Consider the following 21,575-nt stretch of genomic DNA (forward strand, 5'->3'; position numbering starts at 1 on the left):
GGATGTGTCTTTCTCTTTGACCCTGGCTTCTAACATGTGACTTGCTTGGACCAGCAGGAGTTGAGTGGGAGGAAATAGCTGGCCAGTCCTGAGCCTTAATTAAAGAGATCGCTTGGGCTAAGTGTGATGCTAGACTAGACTAGGTCCAGGACCACAAACTCTCCAGCCAAAGCCAGCTACAGCAGCTAATGATACCGCCCCCCCCATCACTATGACAACTCTAAAACTTGAGTATGCCAGTTGAGGCCTGAAAAACTGAACAATCAGGTCTAGCCTAAGTTATTAAACTCTTGACTTTACAGCTAAGTAAATGCTTAGTGTTTTATGACAGTGAGTTGGGAAGGGTGCTTTGTTACACAGCAGCATTCCCGTACCAATAGCTGCCTGATGTACTACTGTCTTCCTCCTGAACCCTGAACATCATAAATACCTATTTTAGAGGGTAGGTGACATCAAGTATGTCTCCAACACAACCCCCACATACACACCCCAGTCCTACTTCTAAGACTGTAAAAATAGAATAATACACTTCTTTTCAAAAGACCCAGATGGCCGGGCATGGTGGCGCACGCCTTTAATCCCAGCACTTGGGAGGCAGAGGCAGGTGGATTTCTGAGTTCGAGGCCAGCCTGGTCTACAGAGTGAGTTCCAGGACAGCCAGAGCTACACAGAGAAACCTTGTCTCGAAAAACAAAACAAAACAAGACATACAAAAAAAGACTCAGAAGGCCTCAAACTCAGGAGAGTTTAAGACGCTAAGTAGGTGGTAGATTGTGGCCAACAGTAGATTATTCCTTTAAGTGGGCACCCTAAAACCACTGCTCTTCTCTTCTTTCATAGAAAGCTGTAAGTGACCACATGGCTACCTGTGTGACCCCAGCCAAGTCACTTGCCCTATCTGGTCTTCATCTGTGAAAATCCTACAGAGGTCTGGAGATGAAATGAGTTGCTCACTCAGCAACCATGGGATCTGGTACACGCCAAGCCTCAATCCATAGCTCTCCTTATTCTTTTCTTCTCATAGTGTCTGAATTCCATCCAGAGCCTCACACAGCCATGTGCTCCACCACTGACACACACAGCCAGCCAGCTCTGAGTTTTCCCTCTTTGGTCTCATATCTTAGCAAGTCCGGGGGTCTGGTCAAGAGTCAAAAAAGAGATGGGTTCAATGCTTTATTCTGGCGGTGTGGAACTCGGTTTCTCTGTGCTTTGATTTCCTTTCCTATTAATGGGTGGTCACAACTGTTTCCCCAATGGAGGATACTTGGGCCAGAGGAGGCGCTTAGCACTTGGCGAGCTCTCTGTGGGCCCAGCTTGCAGCTCTGGCCTTTCCGGGGTGCAAAGGGAAAGGGGTCCTGCGGGATCCAGCAAGAGCCGGTGGGGAGCTGAGCTGAGAGTGGGATCCGAGGCTTTAACCCTTCCAAAGCCGCGCCTCTCTGCCCCTGTGGTCCAGTCACCGTGCGGAGGAGGGGGGCCTGGGAAGGACAAGGCCTTGGGGTGACCCACGCCTGGTTCAGTGGCTGAGCTAGGTGAGGGTGAGGGGTTCATTGGATCGCAAGCCTCTATCCGGCTAAACAGATCCGAGGGCTCAGGTCGCCAGCTTGTGGGGGAGGATGCTGGGCCAGGTGGGGAGATGCTGGGGAGGGGCCGCCGTCCGCACCGCCGCTCACCTGGGCGCCGGCCGCCGATGCGGTCCCGGATGCTCGCCGCGCAGCACCGCCCTCCCTGCGGGCGTTCGTCGCCGGGCCGGGCCCGGCTCTGTTCGGCCCCACCGGCCCGCCGCTCGGCCAGATCCGCATGCGCCGCCGCCGCCGCGCCTCCCCCCACGCGCCGCAGCCGCTCCGCACGCCCCCGGGACCCCTCCCGCACGCCGCCCCGCCGCCCGCGCTGTCACACACCGGGCCACGCGTGTGATGCACAGCCGCGCTCGCGAGCGCTCGAGGCAGCGTCACACACTCCCACACTGCCACTCACACACCGGGCCCCTGGCAACGTCATACACACTCTCTCCACATGCACACTCTCATGGTGTCACTCCTTCGTAAGGGGTCAGTCAGGGTCAAACCTTCTAACTGTCTGTCACACGCAGTCACTTGCAATGTTTTCCTCTCTGGAATGTGTCCTGCAGGGTCATTCACTGTGACACACTCTGATATAGCCACCACTGACAGTGACACTCAGATATCACCAGTAGTTACCAATACAGTAAATAGTGCCCTGCAGGATCGTACATACATTGTTACTCAAATACTGCCACCACCACAATAAGGGTCACATGAAATCACTTGAACAGTATCACAGGATGGAATAGTGCTCTGCAGGACCACGCACTGTGACACACTCACATACAGCCACCACCACCAATAGCACATACAGTCAGGCATGTCACACACCTCCAAGGTGTCACAGAGTATCTACGCTCACACAACACAAAGTTCACAATCGCATAGTCTTACACGCTTAAAATGTCACACCAGTTGCCTAGGCACAAAAGATGACACACCCTGTGTTGCTACACACCCATACATCAGAGCCTCAACAAGACACAAAAGGAATCTCAGTTGATGTCACACACAGTCACACATAAATGGGATCATATCACGCACCCATGTGGTGTCCCAAACCTTCCCAATCCGAAAGTATCACACTCCATTACAGCTTACCATATCACACAGGCTGAGTACCCCTCACAGTATCACCCCCATGGACGCCAAATAACATTAATGATCTCTATACACAACTCACATTGCAACACAAGGAATGAAACCGGGTGTCGCCCACAACCATGCTGTCCCTTGTGGTCACTGAGGGTCACACAGGCACAAAATCACCCCACACACCCCTCTTGCTTGTTGGGAGGACGCTTTGGTAGAGGGAAGTACCATCTCAGAGCCTGTCTGTAAGGGGGCGTGAGCAAAGAGAGCACGGTGGGCGTAACGCCCCGGCCGGCCCCGCCCCGCTCAGCCCCGCCCACTAAGGGTGGCTGTCTCTAGTAGGCAGAGCGCTAAGTGACAAACTGCTCTAGCACCGCCCACTCCCTTCCCTAGAAGGGGCGTGGCTTCTACGTCTAAGCGCCTATCGGAGAAGGGGCTCTGGAAATGCAATTTGACTCCTCCGCCTACTCATGCTCTTTCCAGCGGGAGGCGTGGTCGCCTCGGTCCCGCCCTTTGAACCCAAATTAGGAGGGTGAGGCGGAGGCTGGAACCTTGTCTGGTCCCGCCCCCTCCTTCTGGGTCGAGGAGGACCCGCAGCGCGCCTCCTCGCAGCCACTGTGTTCCCGCGCGTCCTCGGAGTTCTCAGCTTTTCCGGCCCTGGACCCCGCAGCATGACTGTCAAGAAGATCGCGATCTTCGGTGCCACCGGCAGGACCGGGCTCACCACACTGGCGCAGGCGGTGCAAGCAGGCAGGAGCCGGGGCGGGTGGGGGAAGTCATGAACACCGGGCGGAGTTTTGGGAAAAGTCGTCCTGGGGGCCGGGCGGAGACCACACGGGGCGGTGTGTGCCCCAGCCTGTGGGCCAGCAAGTGGTCACGGGGGCACAAATGGAGGACTCTGACATTCAGCGTTATGTGGGTTCAAGGCGTAAAGGAATTAACTGTGGGAACCTGGAGGACTCCTCTGACAGTTCTATGCAAACCAGGGGTTCTTATGAAATGTCGTAACTGTGGTGGTGGTCCTAGTTAGCACACCCAGAAAGGGTTTTCTGAGCCAGGACTAGCTTGGCATCCAGCCAGCCGGGCCATCTCCTTACACGTGTTAAAATTCTGGTGACCCTCATTTGGAATGGGAACTAGTGTGTTACCCCACTTGACACATAAGAAAACTGAGGCGGAGAGGACTTGCTGGTACATGGCTGTGTCGGGATTTGAACTCCGGTCCGTGGTCTTAAGCACTAAAAAACTGTCTGCAGGCTCATAGTTTGGTCACTGGAACAGAAAATCGAAAAGGTTAGGCAGCAACTTACTTCAAAGAGAATGGAGGTGATCACCCTATAAGAGAGGGGCAGTCCAAGAACTGAAGTCCTGGGAAGGACATTGAGCTTTGGGGCCTCCCGAGGGGAGGGCGCAGGATCCCCCATCATCCCCTGGCTCCTCAGTCTAGAAGTTAACTCTGGACCAGACGTGAAAGTTCCAGATAAAGAGCCACACCCTTGCTAGCCTTGGCGATTCTTAAGATATTGACTATCAGAGTGCCCCAAAAGGGTGGAGGCCACAAAGAGCCCAGTCCCTGCTGGTTCCCAGCACAGCTCCTGCTTTGGGTGAGGCTTTTTCTAGAAGTTCCATCCCCCCGCCCCCCATGGGCTATCCTTTCCCCCAGGGACTTAATGAGGGCCTTAATTCGTGGCAAAGGAGAGCGCCCTGGGCCTCCCAGAGAAAACAAACTACAGGCTGGCTGTGGTGGTGTAGACCTGTAATTTCCCCCACCCCTGGAGAGGCAGAGGTAGGAGACTCAGGAGATCAAACCTATCCTTGGCTGCGCAGCAAGTTCAAGGCCATCGTGGGCAACCTTAGACCCTATGTCAAAACAACAAAACAAAAGCAAGCTGCTGATAAATCATTTCTAGGGAGGAACAGGGAAAGGAAGAGAGAAGTTGACAAATGCTGTGTCACCATGAATTTGTGGAGTATCCTGTTAAATACCTTAATCCCCAATACCACTGTTTACTGATGGCTCTCCCTGCTGGTCACAGTCGGAACTACACGAAGGATTTCCGGGAGGCCTGGCCTTTTTCTCCCTGTGGCTCAGAAAAACCTGTCAGAAACAGGAAGAGGAAAAAAAAAAGAAAAGAAAAAGGAAAAAAAAAAAAAAAAAGGCAGGAAGGGATTAGGGGATATAGCTCTCAGAGATGAAACGCCTGCCTGGGATCCACCTGTGAGAAGAGGCTTGAGGGGGGCGTGGCTCAGTAGGCCCCACGGCCTAGCGGCCTAGCGTGCCCAAGAAACTGCACAGTCAAGGAAAACAAGTAGCTAGGAAGGGCTTGGGTTTTAGTCCCTCAATGTCATTTTGTAGGACCAAGGGTCTAACAAACAGACTCTGGGTTCATCCTGTGTATTTAAACAGCCAGGTCTACCACATACCACAGTGATGTGACCAAATACTGTGTCATCTACAGTCAAAGACCTAAATATCTGTAAAATAAATAAAGAAAAGAGAAAAGAAGACCAATATTGAAGCAATGGTTGCGGGCTAGACAGATAGGTCAGTGGGTAAAGGTACCTGACAACCTGAGTTAAATCCCCAGAAAGAGAGAACCAACTCAGAAGAACTTGACCTCTGACTTCCATACATGCACACACACAAATAAGAGTAACAGATAAACAGAGGTTGCTAGCTGGGTGGTGGTGGTGGTGCAAGTGTTTAATCCCAGCACTTGGGAGGCAGAGGCAGGTGAATCTATGTGAGATCGAGGACAGCCTGGTCTACAGAGTAAGTTCTAGGACAGCCAGGGCTACACAGAGAAACCCTGTCTCAAAAACAAAACAACAACAAAAACAGGGGTTGCCTTGAGACTCTGATGAAATGACTTACAATGCAGAAAGTGCTTAGAACCAAGGCTCATGCCCAGTGGGTGCTTATACTCCTCAGCCAACTGAACTCAGATATAAAGATTATAGCCCAGTCTTAAATGTAGCTCTGGTTTTCTCTACCCACTGTGTGCCCAAGGCTAGTTACCAGAACCTGCCTCAGTTTCCCTTTCTTGGTATGATAAGAATGGCCACTTTGTAAAATTGTTACAATCTAGGACTTTTCAAACTAGGGCTCAGTGTGAGTGCTGGACTGCTTTAAATTGGTCACAAACGATCAAAATGTATCAAGTTGCTGCTGCGGGAGTCGCTAGAATCTGAGCCTAGGCCCTGGCAGCCAGGTCTGACCACGTGTCCTCAGCAGGTCAATTAGTGAGAAAAACTAATAGTGAAAGTAGAAAAAGGAGATGAATTTAATGTAAGCATGTCGGGAAGCTCCTCTGCTACCCAGACCCAGCCTTCAAGGTCTTGATGAAAGCTACAAGTTTAAATAGAAGGCAAGAGGTACCCACGCATGCGCAATCCCTCTCGTTAATGGTGTGGTCATCACAGCCATCATCTTGTTGAACCCTGTGTCCTCCAAGGTGCTCTGACAAGTTGTCAGAGCCATGAAATCTCTTCCTCTTCTGGTTGGCACAGGGCCCCGGCCTCCTTCTCCTGCCATCATGAGGCATTTGGGAAAGTTGCACTTTTGGAGTGGGGGGTCCACTGTTTCAAGCAGTCTGATTATCATCTGCATTCCTGCCAGGATAAGGTTACAGAATGCCAGATGTTGGATTGACATATGAATTTATGTGTACTGGTCAGGCAGTGAAATTTTGTATTGAGTGTTAAGATTTTATTTTATTTTATTTTATTTTATTAATTCTTGAAAGAGCTGGAGAAATGATGAGAAAATCCTATACTCCCAAGACTCAGAGAGTGGAAGGTTCACACTCTCTTTTTAAGGTTCACAGCCAGTTCTGGAAAACATAGTTCAAGGCCAGCCTGTTTTGTGTAATACTTTGCCTCCAAAAATAAAAAAGGAAGGAAGGAAAAGAAAAACCTTAAAAGTGAATGAATTTTGCAACTTATTCTCAAATAGGAAGAGAAACAGAAAGACAGACAGATTTGTACATGTGTGAATTTTCTATGCAAATATATAAGTTCTGCATATCATATACTATGTATATAAGTAAAAAGAGGAAGCAGGTCTAGAGAATCTTGCAACTTCTCTATAGCTGAGATTACTTAAAAATAAAAGCTTAACAGAAAGCCTGACCAGATGTTTGACACCTGCAGTTAGGAGGTAGACAGCAGGAACAGCACAGGGTTTAAGGCCAGCCTGAGCTACATTGTGAATTCGGTGATCGTGTGGGCTACAGTGTGACACTCTGACAAATAAATAAATACAAGAAACATGAACAAAATGTTAGTAACAAATGATATTGTTAAAGAAAAAAGTCACCACATATTTTAGGGCCAGCAAGGTGGTTTAGTGGGTAAAGGCGCTTGCTGCCAAGCCTCATGGCCTGAGTTCAATCCCCAGGACCCACATGGGTAGAAAGAGACAACTGACTCCTGCGCACACGGTAAAATAAATGTAAACTAGTTAATAAGTAATGAAGATAAATGAAAAGGATAAAAGCCCGTATTTTAATTATCTCACAGAAGTTGTCTTTCAGGAAGGATAAGATCTAAATGTGTGCTGTTTGGTAGCTACTAGCTGCGTGTGCATCTTGCTTCATTTTATTTTATTTTATTTTATTTTATTTTCTATCCTTTTTTATGTATGTACTGTCTGTGAATCACTCTTGTGCCTGGTGGCCATGGAAGCCAGAAGAGGAGGTCAGGTCCCCTGAAAAATGGAGCTGTAGAGAGTTGTCAGCCACCCTGTGGGTCCTGGGAATGGAAACCAGATCTTCTGATAGAGCCACAAGGGCTCTCAACCACAGAGCCTCTGTCTCTTCAGCCCCTCGTGGGGCCCTTTTCATCTCAACGTGAACTGTGTGCTTTGCTTGGTTTTTTTTTTTGTTTGTTTGTTTTGTCTCGTTTGAGACAATGTCTCCCTGTGTAGTCCTGCCAGGCCTGGAACTAACCTTTGAACTGGCTTTGAACTCATAGACGTCCACTTGCCTCTGCCTCCTGAGCGCTGGGATTAAGGCTGAACATGAGAAGCGGCTGTCTAGCCAGGCAACAAATGAGCTTCATGAGGCTCCTTATTCAGTAGCCACGGGGCCATCCTGAAACTCAGGTACATGGGGGCCGGGAGCTTGAGCTTGCGTTTGTGAGGTGTGAGGGAAACCGGAAGCAAATGTGAGCCCCTGGACTCCCAGGGCTATCGGTTATTCCTAGGTCAGCAGAGAGTCATGACGGAGCAAAGAAAGGTGATCTAGAGATCCAGGGAAAGAGGGTGAAGGGGCCGGATGCAGCCAGCACACACCATGAGCAAAGGCCAAGAAGCAGGAAACAGTGAGGTAAACTGAGGAGTCAGCCGCAGTACAGTTAGGTGAAGGGGATGGTGTCTCTGAGAGGGGAAGCCAGAGCCAGAAGTGCCCAGAAAGGCTGTCCTGAGCAATGTGAGTTTTACTGCAAGGTATGGAAGGACCAGGACGGACCTGGGAGGGAAAGGGCAATGAGTTCCAGTTCCAGACTAAGCCACAATGTGAGATTCTGCCTTAAAATAACAACAGAAATAATAATAATAAATTAACTGGGGTCTAAAGAGATGGCTCAGTGGTTAAGAGCCCTTGTTGCTCTCGCAGAAGACCTAAGTTCAATTCTTAACACCTACCTCAGACAACTTTGTAACTCCAGCACCTTTGGCCTCCATGGACAACTGCCCTTAAATGCACAGACACACACCTGCCCTCAAATGTATAGACACAAACACATAATTAACAAGAAACAAAAGTTTAAGTAAATAAAATCTTGTTTTATTTTTTTTTTTTATTTTGTTTTTTTCAAGACAGGGTTTCTCTGTGTAGCCATGGGTGTCCTGGAACTCACTCTGTAGACCAGGCTGGTCTCAAACTCAGAAATCCACCTGCCTCTGCCTCCTGAGTGCTGGAATTAAAGGCGTGTGCTACCACTGCCCAGAAAACCTTTTTAAATGAGTTAAGGGCTAGAGAAATGGCTCAGCATTTAAGAGCACTCGCTGCTCTTCCAGAGGCCCTGAGTTCAATTCCCAGCAAACCACATGGTGACTCACAACTGTCTGGTATGTCAGTGATAGCATGCTCATATACATAAAATCAATAAATAAAACTTTTTTTAAATAATGAGTTAAAACTGGACACGGAGATTAAAATCTGTAACCCCAGCTCTCTGGATATGGGAGCTGGTGACCCAGACACATCAACCTCACTTCTACAGTGAGTTCAAGGCCAGGTTGGGTTATATAAAAATTAAATATAAATATAAAAGGCATAATCACAATAGCAAACCTTCATTGCTTGTTTCAGGACTGGGGCTTTGGATTCATTGGTTTTAGTAGAGTTTGGTTTTTATGCATTTGTTTTTGTCTTTGTTGTTTGGTTGGTTTGGTTTTGGTTTTTCTATGTGGGACTCAATCCAGTGCCCTGCATGTGCAAGCATTTCCTGGCTGAGATTCTATACGGTTTTTATTTTTATATTTTTAGTTTCATGGACTTTTCTTAATTTTTTTTTTTAGTTTATGTCTTTCTAATATTTTTCTGTAGTATTTTTTAGCTATACTCATGAGTCTATGTATTGGTTATGCAGGTGATTGACGGGTGTCAGAGGACTCAGACCCCTGCTGCTGGAGTTAGCTACAGGAACACCCGACTTGGGTACTGAACTCTGGTCCACTTATGTAAGAGCAGCCAGTGCTCTTAGCCACTGAGCCAGCTCTCTGTGGATAGTTTGTTTGCTTTCTCCTGAGCTTCTAAAACTTAAAAAAAGAAAAATAAATAAGGATAATCATGGTGGCACAGAGGCAGAGACAGGCAGATCTCTGTGAGTTCAAGACCAGCCTGGTCTACATAAAGAGTTCCAGAACAGCCAGTGCTAGATAAAGAGACTCTGTCAGTCCCGTCCCCACCTACTACCAAAGAAAAAATAAATAATTTTTAAAAATTTAAAAATTTATATCTTAACATTTATGGAGATTTTGCCCACCTGTATACATACCTGGTGCCCACAGAGATCAGAAAAGGGCATCACATCTCCTGGGGTTGGAGTTACAGACAGCTGTGAGGATCTGGATCCTCTACAAGATCAGCAAGTGCTCTTAACCATCTCTCCAGACCCCAGTTTGTTTGTTTTTAAGACAAGGTCTCACTCCCTAGCCCAGATTGGCTTTGAACTCCTGATCCTTCTGCGTCAGCTTCCTGACCACTGAGATTACAGACCATCGCCAGTCACCACACCCGGCGTGACTTGGTTTCTTTCACATAGCTATATATGCATATTTTTTTTCTCCCTCAAATTGTTGGAACTTGAGTCAATATCTCGTTTGTTTTTGTTGTCAAATGGCACCGCATTGTGTGTCTGTGTGGATTTATCCATTAAGCAGCTGGCACATATTATGAAAACTGATAGTACCATTATATATGTAAGAATTTGGGGGTGAAAACATGTTTTCGCTTCCCTTCAGTCTGTTATCTAACGGTAGAACTGCTGGGTCACGTGATCAGGCTATGTGTAAACTTTTGAAAAACTGCCAGAGGGGAACTGGAGCCATGGTTCAGTGGTTAAAAGCACTGACTGCTCTTCCAGAGGTCCAGGGTTCAATTCCCAGCATCCACATGGCGACTCACAACTGTCTGTTCAAAACACCAGTGCAGATAAAATAAAAATAAATCATTTAAAAAGGAGAAGAGGGTTAGAGAGATGTCTCAGCAGTTAAGAGCACTGACTGTTCTTCCAGAGGTTCAATTCCCAGCAACCACACGGTGGCTCACAGCCATCTGTATATGGGGATCCGATGCCCTCTTCTGGTGTGTCTGAAGAGAGTGACAGTGTACTCATATAAATTAAATAAATAAATGAATCTTTAAAAAACTAAAACCAAAGAAAGAGAAAAACTGCCAGATGTAGTCACATCATTTCAGGTTACCCTCAGCACGGCACGGGAGGGGTTCCTCCCCACTGGCATGCCAACCCTGACTGCAGGCTTTTTCATTACATCATCTTGATAGGTGTGAAGTGGTATCTTTTTTTTTTTTTAATTTATTTAACTTTATTTAAATGAGTACACTGTCGCTGTCTTCAGACACACCAGAAGAGGGTAGTATATTGACTTTGGTTCTTTGAATCCAGGTCTCATGTGACTCAGGCTGGCCTTGAGCTCCTGACTTCCTGCATCTTCCCCATAGTTGTTGGGATTATAGACATTAGGACAGGTCATGCTATGTAGTTCTATGGTACTGACTGTCCTCACACACTGTGGACCAGGGTGGCCTCTAATTTAAGATAATCCCCTTGCCTCCCATGTGGTGGGACTACACCACCACACCCTCTTTTCTTTTTCTTTTTCTTTTTTTTTTAAACTAGATTTTATTTGTTTATTGTGTATCTGTACTTATGGAGGTCAGAGGACAACTTTCAGGTTGGTCCCGGGTATCTCTGTTGGGTCATCAATACTTCTACCCACTTAGCTATCTTGCCAGCCCCTTTGCCTTTGTCTTCCTTCCTCCCTTCCTTTCTTTCTTTCTTTTTTATTTTTATTTATTTTTTTTTTTTTGAGATAGGTCTCCTGTAGCTGACCTCAGTTTACTATGTAGCAAAAGTTGTCCCTGAACTCCTGATTCTCCTCCCTTTGCAGCCCGAGTGCTGGGAATACAGGTGTGTGTGTGTGTGTGTGTGTGTGTGTGTGAGTGTGTGTGTGTGTGTGTGTGTTACAATGTTTCTTTTTACTTTTGTGGGAGGAGCTGGGTCAAGTGCAGGTGGGGGAGGGAGCACATTTGTGTAGAGGCCTATAATTCTTCAGGAGTCATCCAACATGTCTTTTCCATTCTTGAGGCAGGGTCTCACTGGGACAGGTGACTCACTGAGCAGGCTAGGCTGGCTGGCCACTAAGCCCCTGGGATCCTCCTGACTCTGCCTCGGAGCACTGAGATTACCAGTGTGCACCACCATGGCTCTTCTTTTCCAGGATCACAGTGTTTACTGGTCAGACCCACCCCTTTCCCTCTTCTGTCTCCTGACTTTTCACACAGAGCCTGGATGTAGAATCCACACTGCTGTAGCAAACATCTTCTCCGCCATATTGGTGTCTTCGACGCACCAAAAGTTTGCTCGTTTGGGGTTTTCTGACAAGGTTTCACTATTTAGGCCAGACTGGCCACAGACTCACTGAATTCCAACTGCTGAGAGTAAAGGCACCAGCGTGTTCACACACCCATGTGTTCACACACCCATGTGGACATGCGAGGTTTTCAATTTTGATGAAGCCCCATCGTTTGGTTTTGCTTTTTCTTTATGCTTCTGGTGTCGTCACTAAGATCCCATCTTCTAACATGTGGCCATCTAGATGTCTTCTTATATTTTCTTCCAATAATTGATAGTCTTCTCTTATACTTATTTATGTCTCTGACCATTTGGGTTAATTTAAAAACAAAAACTTTTGACATTTGTATTGTGTATATTGTGTATTGTATTGTGTATATTGTGTATTGTATTGTGTATATTGTGGCCACAGTGTGAGCCTAGAGGTCGGAAGAGAAGCTTGAGGCGGTTGGTTCTCTTCCTCTGCCAATTGGATCCCAGGAATCGAACTCAGACATCAGGCTTGGCAGGAATCACCTTTGCTGGCTGAGCCACCAATGGCCCTTGGGTTAAATTTTGTATATTTTGTGAAGTAGGGATCCCACTTGAATCTTTTACATTCAGTGCCCTAGTAACATATTTAAAATATGGGCTTTGTTTTTATTTGAGACAAGGTTTCATGTAACATAGGATTCATGAGTTCAAAGTTATCCTTGGCTACATAGTAAGTTTGAGGCTGACCTGGGCTACATGAGACCTGGAAGGGGGGGGGAGAAAAAGGGGAGGGAGAGAAGGAGAAGGGGAGAGAGGAGGAGACAGGGAGAGTTTTCTGAGGGGAAAAGAAAAGAAAGAAGGTAAGGGTGAGAAATGGAAAAGAATGGAAGGAAACAGAAACAAAAACACGGAGATACTGTTTCAGTGTTGTCTTAACAATATTACAAGCATAGGACCTAAAGGCTAGAGAGGTCAAGCGGTTTGCCCAGATCACCACAAAGCTAGCTCTTGCCATAGGGCCGGGATCCCAAACCAGGGTTGATTTAAGGATTAAAGCAGAGAATATGGCCGAACTGTTTGGTATCTGGGATAGAGTGTGTGTTAACTCTAGAAATGTTATTTACAACATTTATAGAATATTATAAATGTCCAGTGCAGTGTGGCAGGCCTGTCATTGCAGCTACCCGGGACACTGAGACGGATGGTCCTTAAGTGTCAGGCCAGCGAGGGCTACGGTGAGTTCAAGGCCAGCCTGAGCAAAACCCAGAGATCCAGCTGCAAGATGAACATTAGAATGAGCTGTGGACGCAGCTTGCCTAGCTTAGCTGTGGTAGGACGATTACCTAGCATGTGTGAGACCCTGGGCTCCATCAGCTTGAGAGTACACACCTGTTACTAGCACATGGGAGACGGAGACGGAACGAACAGGAGTCTGCGGCCAGTCTGCAATACTCGAGACTGTGTCTCAAAGAACAAATAAATATAAGATTGAAGTTAAAAGGGAGCGGGGGTGGAGACGTAGAACTTAGTGTGAAGGACTCCCTACCTTCTGCTCCTGCTTCCCCCAAAGGTTATTTAGCAGTGGCAGCAACATCTTTGTCACTATATCAGATTGTAAAATCTCCCATCATCTATTTGTGAAATTAGCTATCCAGAAATGGAGACTCTTCTATTTTGTGCTTTTGTTTGTTTGTTTGTTTGTTTGTTTCAAGACAGGGTTTCTCTGTGTAGCCCTGGCTGTCCTGGAACTCATTCTGTAGACCAGGTTGACCTCCAACTCAGAAATTCTCCTGCCTCTGCCTCCCAAGTGCTGGGATTAAAGGCGTGTGCCATCACGCCCAGCTATTTTTTTTTGCTTTTTCTGTAATATCTTCAGACTAAAAGACAAATCCCTGTGACAGGTGCCAACAGTGACTGCAAAGCTTTTATTTATTTGATGACCTTTAATTGTTTGTCATCAATATTTTTTTTCAAGTTAGAGGGTGAAACCCAAGGCCTCATTTATGCTAGACAAGCACGCTGGGGGATTCTAAGAGGCTCTACCACTGAGCCACGCCCCCAGCCCCTCACTGGGAGATTCTAGGCAGGGGCTCTACCACTGAGCCACACCCCAGCCCCTCACTGGAAGATTTTAGGCAGGGGCTCTACCACTGAGCCATGCCCCCAGCCCCTCACTGGGGGATTCTAGGCAGGGGCTCTACCACTGAGTTTTCTTTGAGAGAGAGTCCACTAATTACCCAGAAGGCTCCATCCTCATACCCCCACCTTCTGAGTAGCTGAGTCACTGGCCTTTGAAGCCACTAGGGTTTTTATCTTTAGTGAACACTAGGGATGCCCTGGGCTACGGGTGGGAACTAATCCCAGCTTCATTCAGTCTTTGAGAGTTTGGGTCCTCCCTTTCCTCCAGGACCACGGATGGGGGAATATAGAGCAGGTGCTATGCCAGGGGTCAACCGTTTCCCTCCTGGACCGCAGAGAGGGATAATCAGGGATAGTTTCATGGAGACTTACATTCAGATAATTTGTGAGCCAGCATGAAGGTATTACCCTGTTTTAAGAGCTAGCTAAATATCAACTGTTAATTTGCCAGCTTGAGGCCCATTACCCAAGAATAAGGCTGGGAATGGAGAACCCTGAGAAGAAAATAGGTTTAAGGGTTCCCAACACTCTCTAGGGTCCTAAACAGTTGCCCTGCAGCCCGCTGACCTGCCTTTCTATTCCTCTTTGTCCACAGGTTATGAGGTGACGGTGCTGGTTCGAGACTCCAGCAGGCTGCCGTCAGAAGGACCCCAGCCAGCCCATGTGGTGGTGGGAGATGTTCGGCAGGCGGCCGATGTGGACAAGACTGTGGCTGGGCAGGAAGCTGTCATCGTGCTACTGGGCACTGGCAACGACCTCAGTACTGAGCCCCCCCTTTGCCCTCGGCCCCTCCCTGCACCTCGGCCTCCAGCACCACCCCCGCCCCCAGCCCCACCCTTGCCACCCCTGCCACCGCCACCACCGCCCCCTGCCAGTGACAGCCACTCTCTGTCCCCTCTAAGGTCCCACTACAGTAATGTCCGAGGGCACCCGGAACATCGTGACAGCCATGAAGGCACATGGAGTGGACAAGGTCGTGGCCTGCACCTCGGGTGGGTGGTGGGGTCATGGAAGTGGGGCTGAACTGGGAAGGGGGTGAGTACTAAACAAGCAGCCCCAGTCCTCTGAAATACGGTATTAAAGCTATCCCAAGTTATCACACATTCACTGAGCACCAACTGTGAACGTAGCAGTGTGCCCTGGATTCTGCAACTCACGTGGCTCACAGATAAAAGTGAGGTGACAAACAGATCCGTGGTTGAACAGACATCCCAGATAAGCAGAGCCAAGATAGAGAAGGCACTACAGAAATATCAGGGACAGCAGTGGACAAGCCTGGGAACAAAATGGTAGCCAAGAGGTGGGAGACACCTCACAGAGAATGTGATGCAGCTTTGTTTGGTAAACACCAACTCTCTGCCTTCCCCAGTTATATATAGAGAAACTGACATTAAACAAAAGTTCCCGGGGGCCTGGGATGTGGCTCAGCAGAAGAGCACCTGACTACAGCATCCTCAGTGAGGGATTGGGGACATGGCTCAGTGATAGAGCCCCTGCCTAGAATCCACCAGTGAGGGGCTGGGGGCGTGGCTCAGTGGTAGAGCCCCTGCCTAGAATCTCCCATTGAGGAGCTGGGGGCGTGGTTCAGTGGTAGAGCCCCTGCCTAGAATCCCCCAGTGAGGGGCTGGGGGCGTGGCTCAGTGGTAGAGCCCCTGCCTAGAATCCCCCAATGAGGGGCTGGGGGCGTGGCTCAGTGGTAGAGCCTAGAATCCCCCAATGAGGAGTTGGGGTATGGATCAGTGGTAGAACGCCTTCTAACATGTACAAAGTCCTAGGTTCCGTGCACAGGAATGAAGTAACCCTTAGTAATTTGGGAGGAGCTAACAATAGCAATTAATGCTAACAGCATTTATTGAGCACTTACTGTGTTTCGGGTGCTTAGGAATAAAAACCACTTAATCCTCCCAACACAGTAGGAGAGAAGCAGAGCGGACTCTTGTGAAACACTAGCTATGACCTGTTTTGGTTAGTTCAAAGCCACAGCACTTGAAATTTCCTAGTGACCCACGTGCATACTGCTGTAGCTAGTCAGAGCCGAGAGATGGGATATGCCAGGTTATCTCTGCAACCTGTTCTCTCGGGTTACCACTGACTGACTGATGGTCTCCCTGGGAAGGAAGGAGGCGGGAAGAAGGGGTACTTGGTCCAGGCAGCTGGGGGGCAGGAAAGAAACTCATTTATGGTTATTTCCTGTTCAGTTTGCAAAGGAAAATGGTCATAAGTCTGTAGTTTTAGAATGATTTGTTTTTAATGTTTTTTTTTTCTTCTGTCTTAGAGACCACCATTAGTGATTAAAATTAAAATCTTGTTTCCATTAAGGAAATTGTAAGGTTCACTTAATTTATACTCCCTTTTCCCCCCATCCTGAAAAAAGTTTTGTTTCGGGCTAGGTTTCATGGATTCTGTATAATTGTTTATTGGTGGTGGTGGTAGGAGTAGTAGTGGGATAGTAACAGTGTTGCGTGCATTGGTGTTTTGCCTGCATGTGTGCTTGTGGGAGGTTATCAAAGGCATCAGATCTTGGAGTTAACAGTTACTGAGCTGCCATGTGGTTGCTGGAAATTGAACCCAGGTCCTCTGGGAGAGCAGACAGTGCTCTCAACCACTGGTCCATCTCTGCAGTCCTATTTTTTTTATTATTTAAAATAATTTTATTTGGGGGGCTGGAGAAATGGCTCAGCAGTGAAGAGCACTGGCTGCTCTTCCAAAGGTTCTGAGTTCAACTCCCAGCAACCACATGGTGGCTCACAACCATCTGTAATGAGATCTGACGCCCTCTTCTGGTGTGTATGCAGATACACTGTTCATATACATTAAATAAATAATTTTTAAAAATTATTTTATTTACATATGTATGAGTGCATTGCCTATACCTTAGACTGCTTACCAGAGTTGTGCCTGGTGGCCACTATGGCTAAAAGATCCCCTGAAACTGGAGTTGTAGGAATTGTGAGCTACCCTGTGGGTGCTGGGATTAAACCCAGATCCTCTGGAAGAGCAGCAAGTGTTCTTTTTTTTTTTTTTTTTTTTTTTTAATTTTATGTATGTGGGTACACATGGTTGTGAGCCTTCATGTGGTTGTTGGGAATTGAATTTTTAGGACCTCTGCTTGCTCCAGTTGGTCCCACTCACTCAGGCCCAAAGATTTATTTATTATTATACATAATACACTATAGCTGACTTCAGATGCACCAGAAGAGGGTGTCAGATCTCATTATGGGTGGTTGTGAGCCACCATGTGGTTGCTGGGATTTGAACTCAGGACCTTCAGAAGAGCAGTCAGTGCTCTTACCCACTGAGCCATCTTGCCAGCCTGCAGCAAGTGCTCTTAATCGCTAAGTCAGACACCTTTACTCGCACCTCTAAGAGTCTCAGTTGTTACTGGACGAATGGCTCTGTCAGAACTCAGCTGGCAGAGAATTTACAGTGTAATCATAAGGACTGAATTGAGATCCTCAGCACCCTCGTTAAAAGCCAAGGATGGCGTTATTCCTGTAACCCTAGCTCTAAGGAGGTAGAAGCAAGAAGATCCCTGGGACTTGCTGGTCAAGAGTCTAGCTAAATTGCTGAGTTCCAGATTCAGAGAGAGCCTCTGTCTCAAAAAATATTAAGGAGAGCCCTTGAAGGAACCCAGCATCGACTTGAGCCGTCACACACAGTGCATGCGTGGGCACACATACCACACATACCAACTTTTAAATGTGTTGTGAATGTGCGGGGGGTGGGGGTGGGGGGGTAACATATGGAAGTCAGAGGACAACTTGGTAGGAGTCAGGTGTCTTCTCACACCTTGTAGCATGGCTCCTCTTGCTGTGACCTGCGTTCCGGCAGCTGACAGGCAATGGTAAGCCACCTAATGATTCTGCTCGGCCCAGGCTAACTCTGTCCTGCGTCTCTCCCCACCAGCCTTCCTACTATGGGACCCGACCAAGGTGCCCCCACGCCTGCAGGACGTGACCGATGACCACATCCGGATGCATAAGATTCTGCAAGAGTCAGGGCTGAAATACGTGGCAGTGATGCCCCCACACATAGGTGAGTGGGTGGGGGTGGGGTGGGCATGGCAATGTCACCACCAGCATGCTCTCCCCCAGAGAGCTTGGTCCACTTGTCTCTGGCTCCTCTAAAACTGCCAACACTGGGTTCATATTCAGGCGCACACCTGAATAGCAGAAAAGTGTGGGCTGGTAAGATGGCTCAGTGGGCCTGCCAAGCCCTGGAACCTGCGCTCAGTTCTGAGAGCCACACAGTGGAAGAAGAGAACAGCCCTCCTAAAACTTGTCCTTTGATCTCCACATAGGAGCTGTGGCATGTGACCCCCTCCTCAACAAGTAAATACAACAATTTAAGTTTTAAATTAAACCAACTTAATTTTTTAAGTAAAAAGGTTTCCCGGGGGGTGGAGAGATGGCTCAGCTGTTAAGAGCACTGACTGCTCTTCTGAAGGTCCTGAGTTCAAATCCCAGCAACCACATGGTGGCTCACAACATTCCGAAATGAGATCTGGCACTTCTTCTGCGGTGTCTGAAGTCAGCTACAGTGTATTTACATATATATAATAAATAAATAAATCTAAAAAAAAAAAAAAAACACTTTCCCACCTTTAATCCCGGCACTCGGGAGGCAGAAGCAGGCGGATTTCTGAGTTCGAGGCCAACCTGGTCTACAAGTGAGTTCCAGGACAGCCAGGGCTATACAGAGAAACCCTGTCTCGGAAAAAAAAAAAAAAAGAAAGAAAGAAAACCCCTTTCCTCAGAAGTGGAAGGCACGTATGTGGTGCTCACCTCTAATTCCGGAATTTGGGAGCCAGGGCAGGATGATTGCCGGTTCTAGGCTGGCCCAGGTTTTGAGACTACGTTCCCGAAATCCAAATCAGAAAGAAAAGTGGTAAAGACAATTTCTGTCCTTCTTGGCCTTATTTCATCTTCTGCCTCATGTAGCCCAGGCTGACCTTGAACTTGAAGTGAAGCTGGGGATGACCGTAAACTTCCAATCCCCCAGACCCCACCTCCCAATTCTAGAATTACAAATGTTCAGCACTATGTTCAGCACTATGCCACTATGTTTGGTTTTGAGTGTTTGGCTGGTTTTTATTGTTGTTTCCATTTTATTTTATTTTATGTGTGTGGTGTTTTTGCATGCATTTTGTCTATGCACCAAGTATGTGCAGTGCCAAGGAGAGAAGAAGAGGGTTTAGATCCCCTGGAGCTGAAGTCACGGGTTGCAAATCGCTATGTGGGTGCTGGGGATCGAACCTGTGTCCTCTGGAAGAACATGCTCTTAACTACTGAACCATCTCTCCAGCCCCATGCCGGGTTGGTTTGATCTCCTTACTGTTCTACTGCCTCTGTAACAAACAAATCACCTAGAATGCACATGTTAAAAAAATCACCATCATTTTTTTGTTGTTGTTGTTCTTTTAAGATTCATTCTTAGCCGGCTTGTTGTGACGCACACTTTTAATCCCAGCACTTAGGATGCAGAGGCAGGTGGATCTCTGTGAATTCATGGCCAGCCTGGTCTACAGACAGAGTTCTAGGGCAGCCAGGGCTACACAGAGAAACCCTGCCTCCAAAAATTTTTTATTTTTATTATTTTTAAATACATGTATATGTGTGGGTATGTGCACGTTAGAGCAGTGCAGGAGCCCACGGCGGCCAGAAGTGTTGGCTCCCTTTGTCCCTGGAGCACCGGTCTTTGACCTTCCTAATGTGGTGACCCTTTGATACGCTACCTCATGTTGTGGTGACTCCCAACCATAAAATTATTTTTATTGCTACTTCATAACTGTGATTTTGCTACAGTTATGAATTGTAATGTAAGTGTCTTTTGGAGATAGAAGTTTGTCAAAGGGATTGAGACCCACAGGTTGAGAACCTTAGAGCTATAGGCAGTCGTGGGATGCCTGATATGGGTGCTGGGACCCAAACTGATTCTTCTGAAGGAGCAGTTAGTGCTTTTTAGCACTGAGCCATCAATCCAGTCCTAAAAAACACCCTAATTTATTATCCCTGTTTCCGAATACCAGAAGTCGGTGAGACTCAAAAAAAAGGTGGTTTTTGCATGGGGGTTTCTTTTTCTTTTTTTTTTAGATTTATTTATTTATTTTATGTATATGAGTACACCATTGCTCTCTTCAGACACACCAGAAGAGGGCATCAGATCCCATTACAGATGGTTGGGAGCCACCATGTGGGTGCTAGGAATTGAACTCAGGACCTCTGAAAGAGCAGTCAGTGCCCTTAACCACTGAGCCATCTCTCCGGCCCTGCATGGAGGTTTCTTGCATTGTGCATCTGGAAGGTGGCAGAGCATAGGGATGCAGATGAACTGCTAGAACATCTACAGATGGCCTCCCTGTGTGTCCAGCGCTTCCTCACATTAGTACAGCTGAGCTGACAGGGAAAAGAGGCTCAAGAGATGCCAGACATTGTGGTATATACCTGTCGTCCCAGACCATGCAATTGAGGCCAGTCTGGGTGACATAGCAAGCCTTGGTCTCAAAAACAAGTTATTTGATGAGTTAATATGGAAAGCCCCCAGCCCACTCACCCCCACCCCCACCACCATACACACAGAACATGCATCATATATAAAACTTAAAAAGTTTAAAAGAGGGCTGGTGAGATGGCTCAGTGGGTAAGAGCACCCGACTGCTCTTCCAAAGGTCTGGAGTTCAAATCCCAGCAACCACATGGTGGCTCACAACCATCCATAACAAGATCTGACTCCCTCTTCTGGAGTGTCTGAAGACAGCTACAGTGTATTTACATATAATAAATCAATAAAGAAATAAATCTTAGATAGGACTGGCGAGAGGCTCAGCAGGTAAGAGCACCAACTGCTCTTCCGAAGGCCCTGAGTTCAAATCCCACAACCACATGGTGGCTCACAACCACCTGTAATGAGATTTGACATCCTCTCTGGTGCGTCTGAAGACAGCTACAGTATACTTATGTATAATAATAAATAAATCTTTAAAAAAAAAAGTTTAAAAGAAGGAAACGAAAACCAGAAAGGATGGCTGGTTCATTCATTCCCAATGTCTTTCTCTCACAGGAGACCAACCACTAACTGGGGCCTACACAGTGACCCTGGATGGACGAGGGCCCTCGAGGGTCATATCCAAGCATGACCTGGGCCACTTCATGCTACGGTGCCTCACCACCAATGAGTATGACGGACACACCACCTACCCCTCCCACCAGTATGACTAGCACTCTGACCTAGGTGGGGAGGGTCATGCATCCTGAGAAATGACACAAATAGAGGGGTCAATAAATTTTTAGCCAAAAGCTTCAAATTCTTTCAGGAAGCCTAACCCTGATTTTCCTCTCTCTGTCTGTGATTATTTTGGTCAGCGTCTTACCCGTGCTTGGTAAACCCACACAGAGCTGTATATTCAGTCCTCCTACTGGTAGATTTTAGACAGGCGCTCTACTGCTGAGCCGTGCCGGAGCCTTTAAAAAATGTTGTTAAAATTGGTTGATTGATTGATTGATTGATTGATTGATTGATTTGGGGTGGGAGTGGTATGCTAGGATACCGATGTGGATGACCAAGGTAACCTGTGCCTCCGATTTCCCAGCTCTCAGGAAGCATCAGGAATGATAGCTCTGACCCTGCTGTGGCACCCCAGATCAGCCAGAGCTTCAGAAGCTCAGGGGCCGGAGGCAGTTCAGGCACCCAGCACACCTTAAACAGAAA

The 21,575-nt window shown here is 47.4% G+C and overlaps 2 protein-coding genes across 4 annotated transcripts in view; one reads left to right on the top strand and one right to left on the bottom strand.

Annotated features, from left to right (window-relative positions):
• Sptbn4 (spectrin beta, non-erythrocytic 4) overlaps positions 1 to 2,912 on the bottom strand; it is a 91,322-nt gene extending 88,410 nt beyond the window's left edge. Inside the window, exon 1 of one of the 2 annotated variants that reach the window (XM_006540437.2) lies at positions 2,746 to 2,912. In XM_006540437.2, coding sequence (XP_006540500.1) covers positions 2,746 to 2,787 — 42 coding nt within the window. In that variant the 5' untranslated portion in view covers positions 2,788 to 2,912. Of the gene's footprint in view, positions 1 to 1,670; positions 1,798 to 2,745 lie in introns of those variants that run through there. The other variant, NM_032610.2, reaches the window with a different exon arrangement.
• Positions 2,913 to 3,185: 273 nt separating this feature from the next.
• Blvrb (biliverdin reductase B (flavin reductase (NADPH))) lies at positions 3,186 to 21,189 on the top strand. Of its 2 annotated transcripts, none has more exons than NM_144923.3 (5): positions 3,186 to 3,404; positions 14,464 to 14,628; positions 14,771 to 14,860; positions 17,775 to 17,903; positions 20,928 to 21,189. In NM_144923.3, exons 1-5 carry the CDS (start codon positions 3,326 to 3,328, stop codon positions 21,083 to 21,085), a joined length of 621 nt encoding a protein of 206 aa, NP_659172.1. In that variant the 5' UTR covers positions 3,186 to 3,325; the 3' UTR covers positions 21,086 to 21,189. The 2 variants fall into 2 exon arrangements, with proteins under 2 accessions (NP_659172.1, NP_001277454.1); NM_001290525.1 differs by lacking the exon at positions 3,186 to 3,404 and adding an exon at positions 7,626 to 7,758.
• The last annotated feature ends 386 nt before the right edge of the window (positions 21,190 to 21,575 follow it).

This window comes from Mus musculus, chromosome 7, assembly GCF_000001635.26.
Source record: "Mus musculus strain C57BL/6J chromosome 7, GRCm38.p6 C57BL/6J".
Lineage (NCBI taxonomy): Eukaryota > Metazoa > Chordata > Mammalia > Rodentia > Muridae > Mus > Mus musculus.

Coding starts and splice junctions, on each gene's coding strand:
- Blvrb (NM_144923.3), top strand. CDS start 3,326: ATGACTGTCAAGAAGATCGCGATCTTCGGTGCCACCGGCAGGACCGGG. Junction 14,629..14,770: donor GGGCACTGGCAACGACCTCA/GTACTGAGCCCC, acceptor GTCCCCTCTAAG/GTCCCACTACAGTAATGTCC. Junction 14,861..17,774: donor GGTCGTGGCCTGCACCTCGG/GTGGGTGGTGGG, acceptor TCTCCCCACCAG/CCTTCCTACTATGGGACCCG.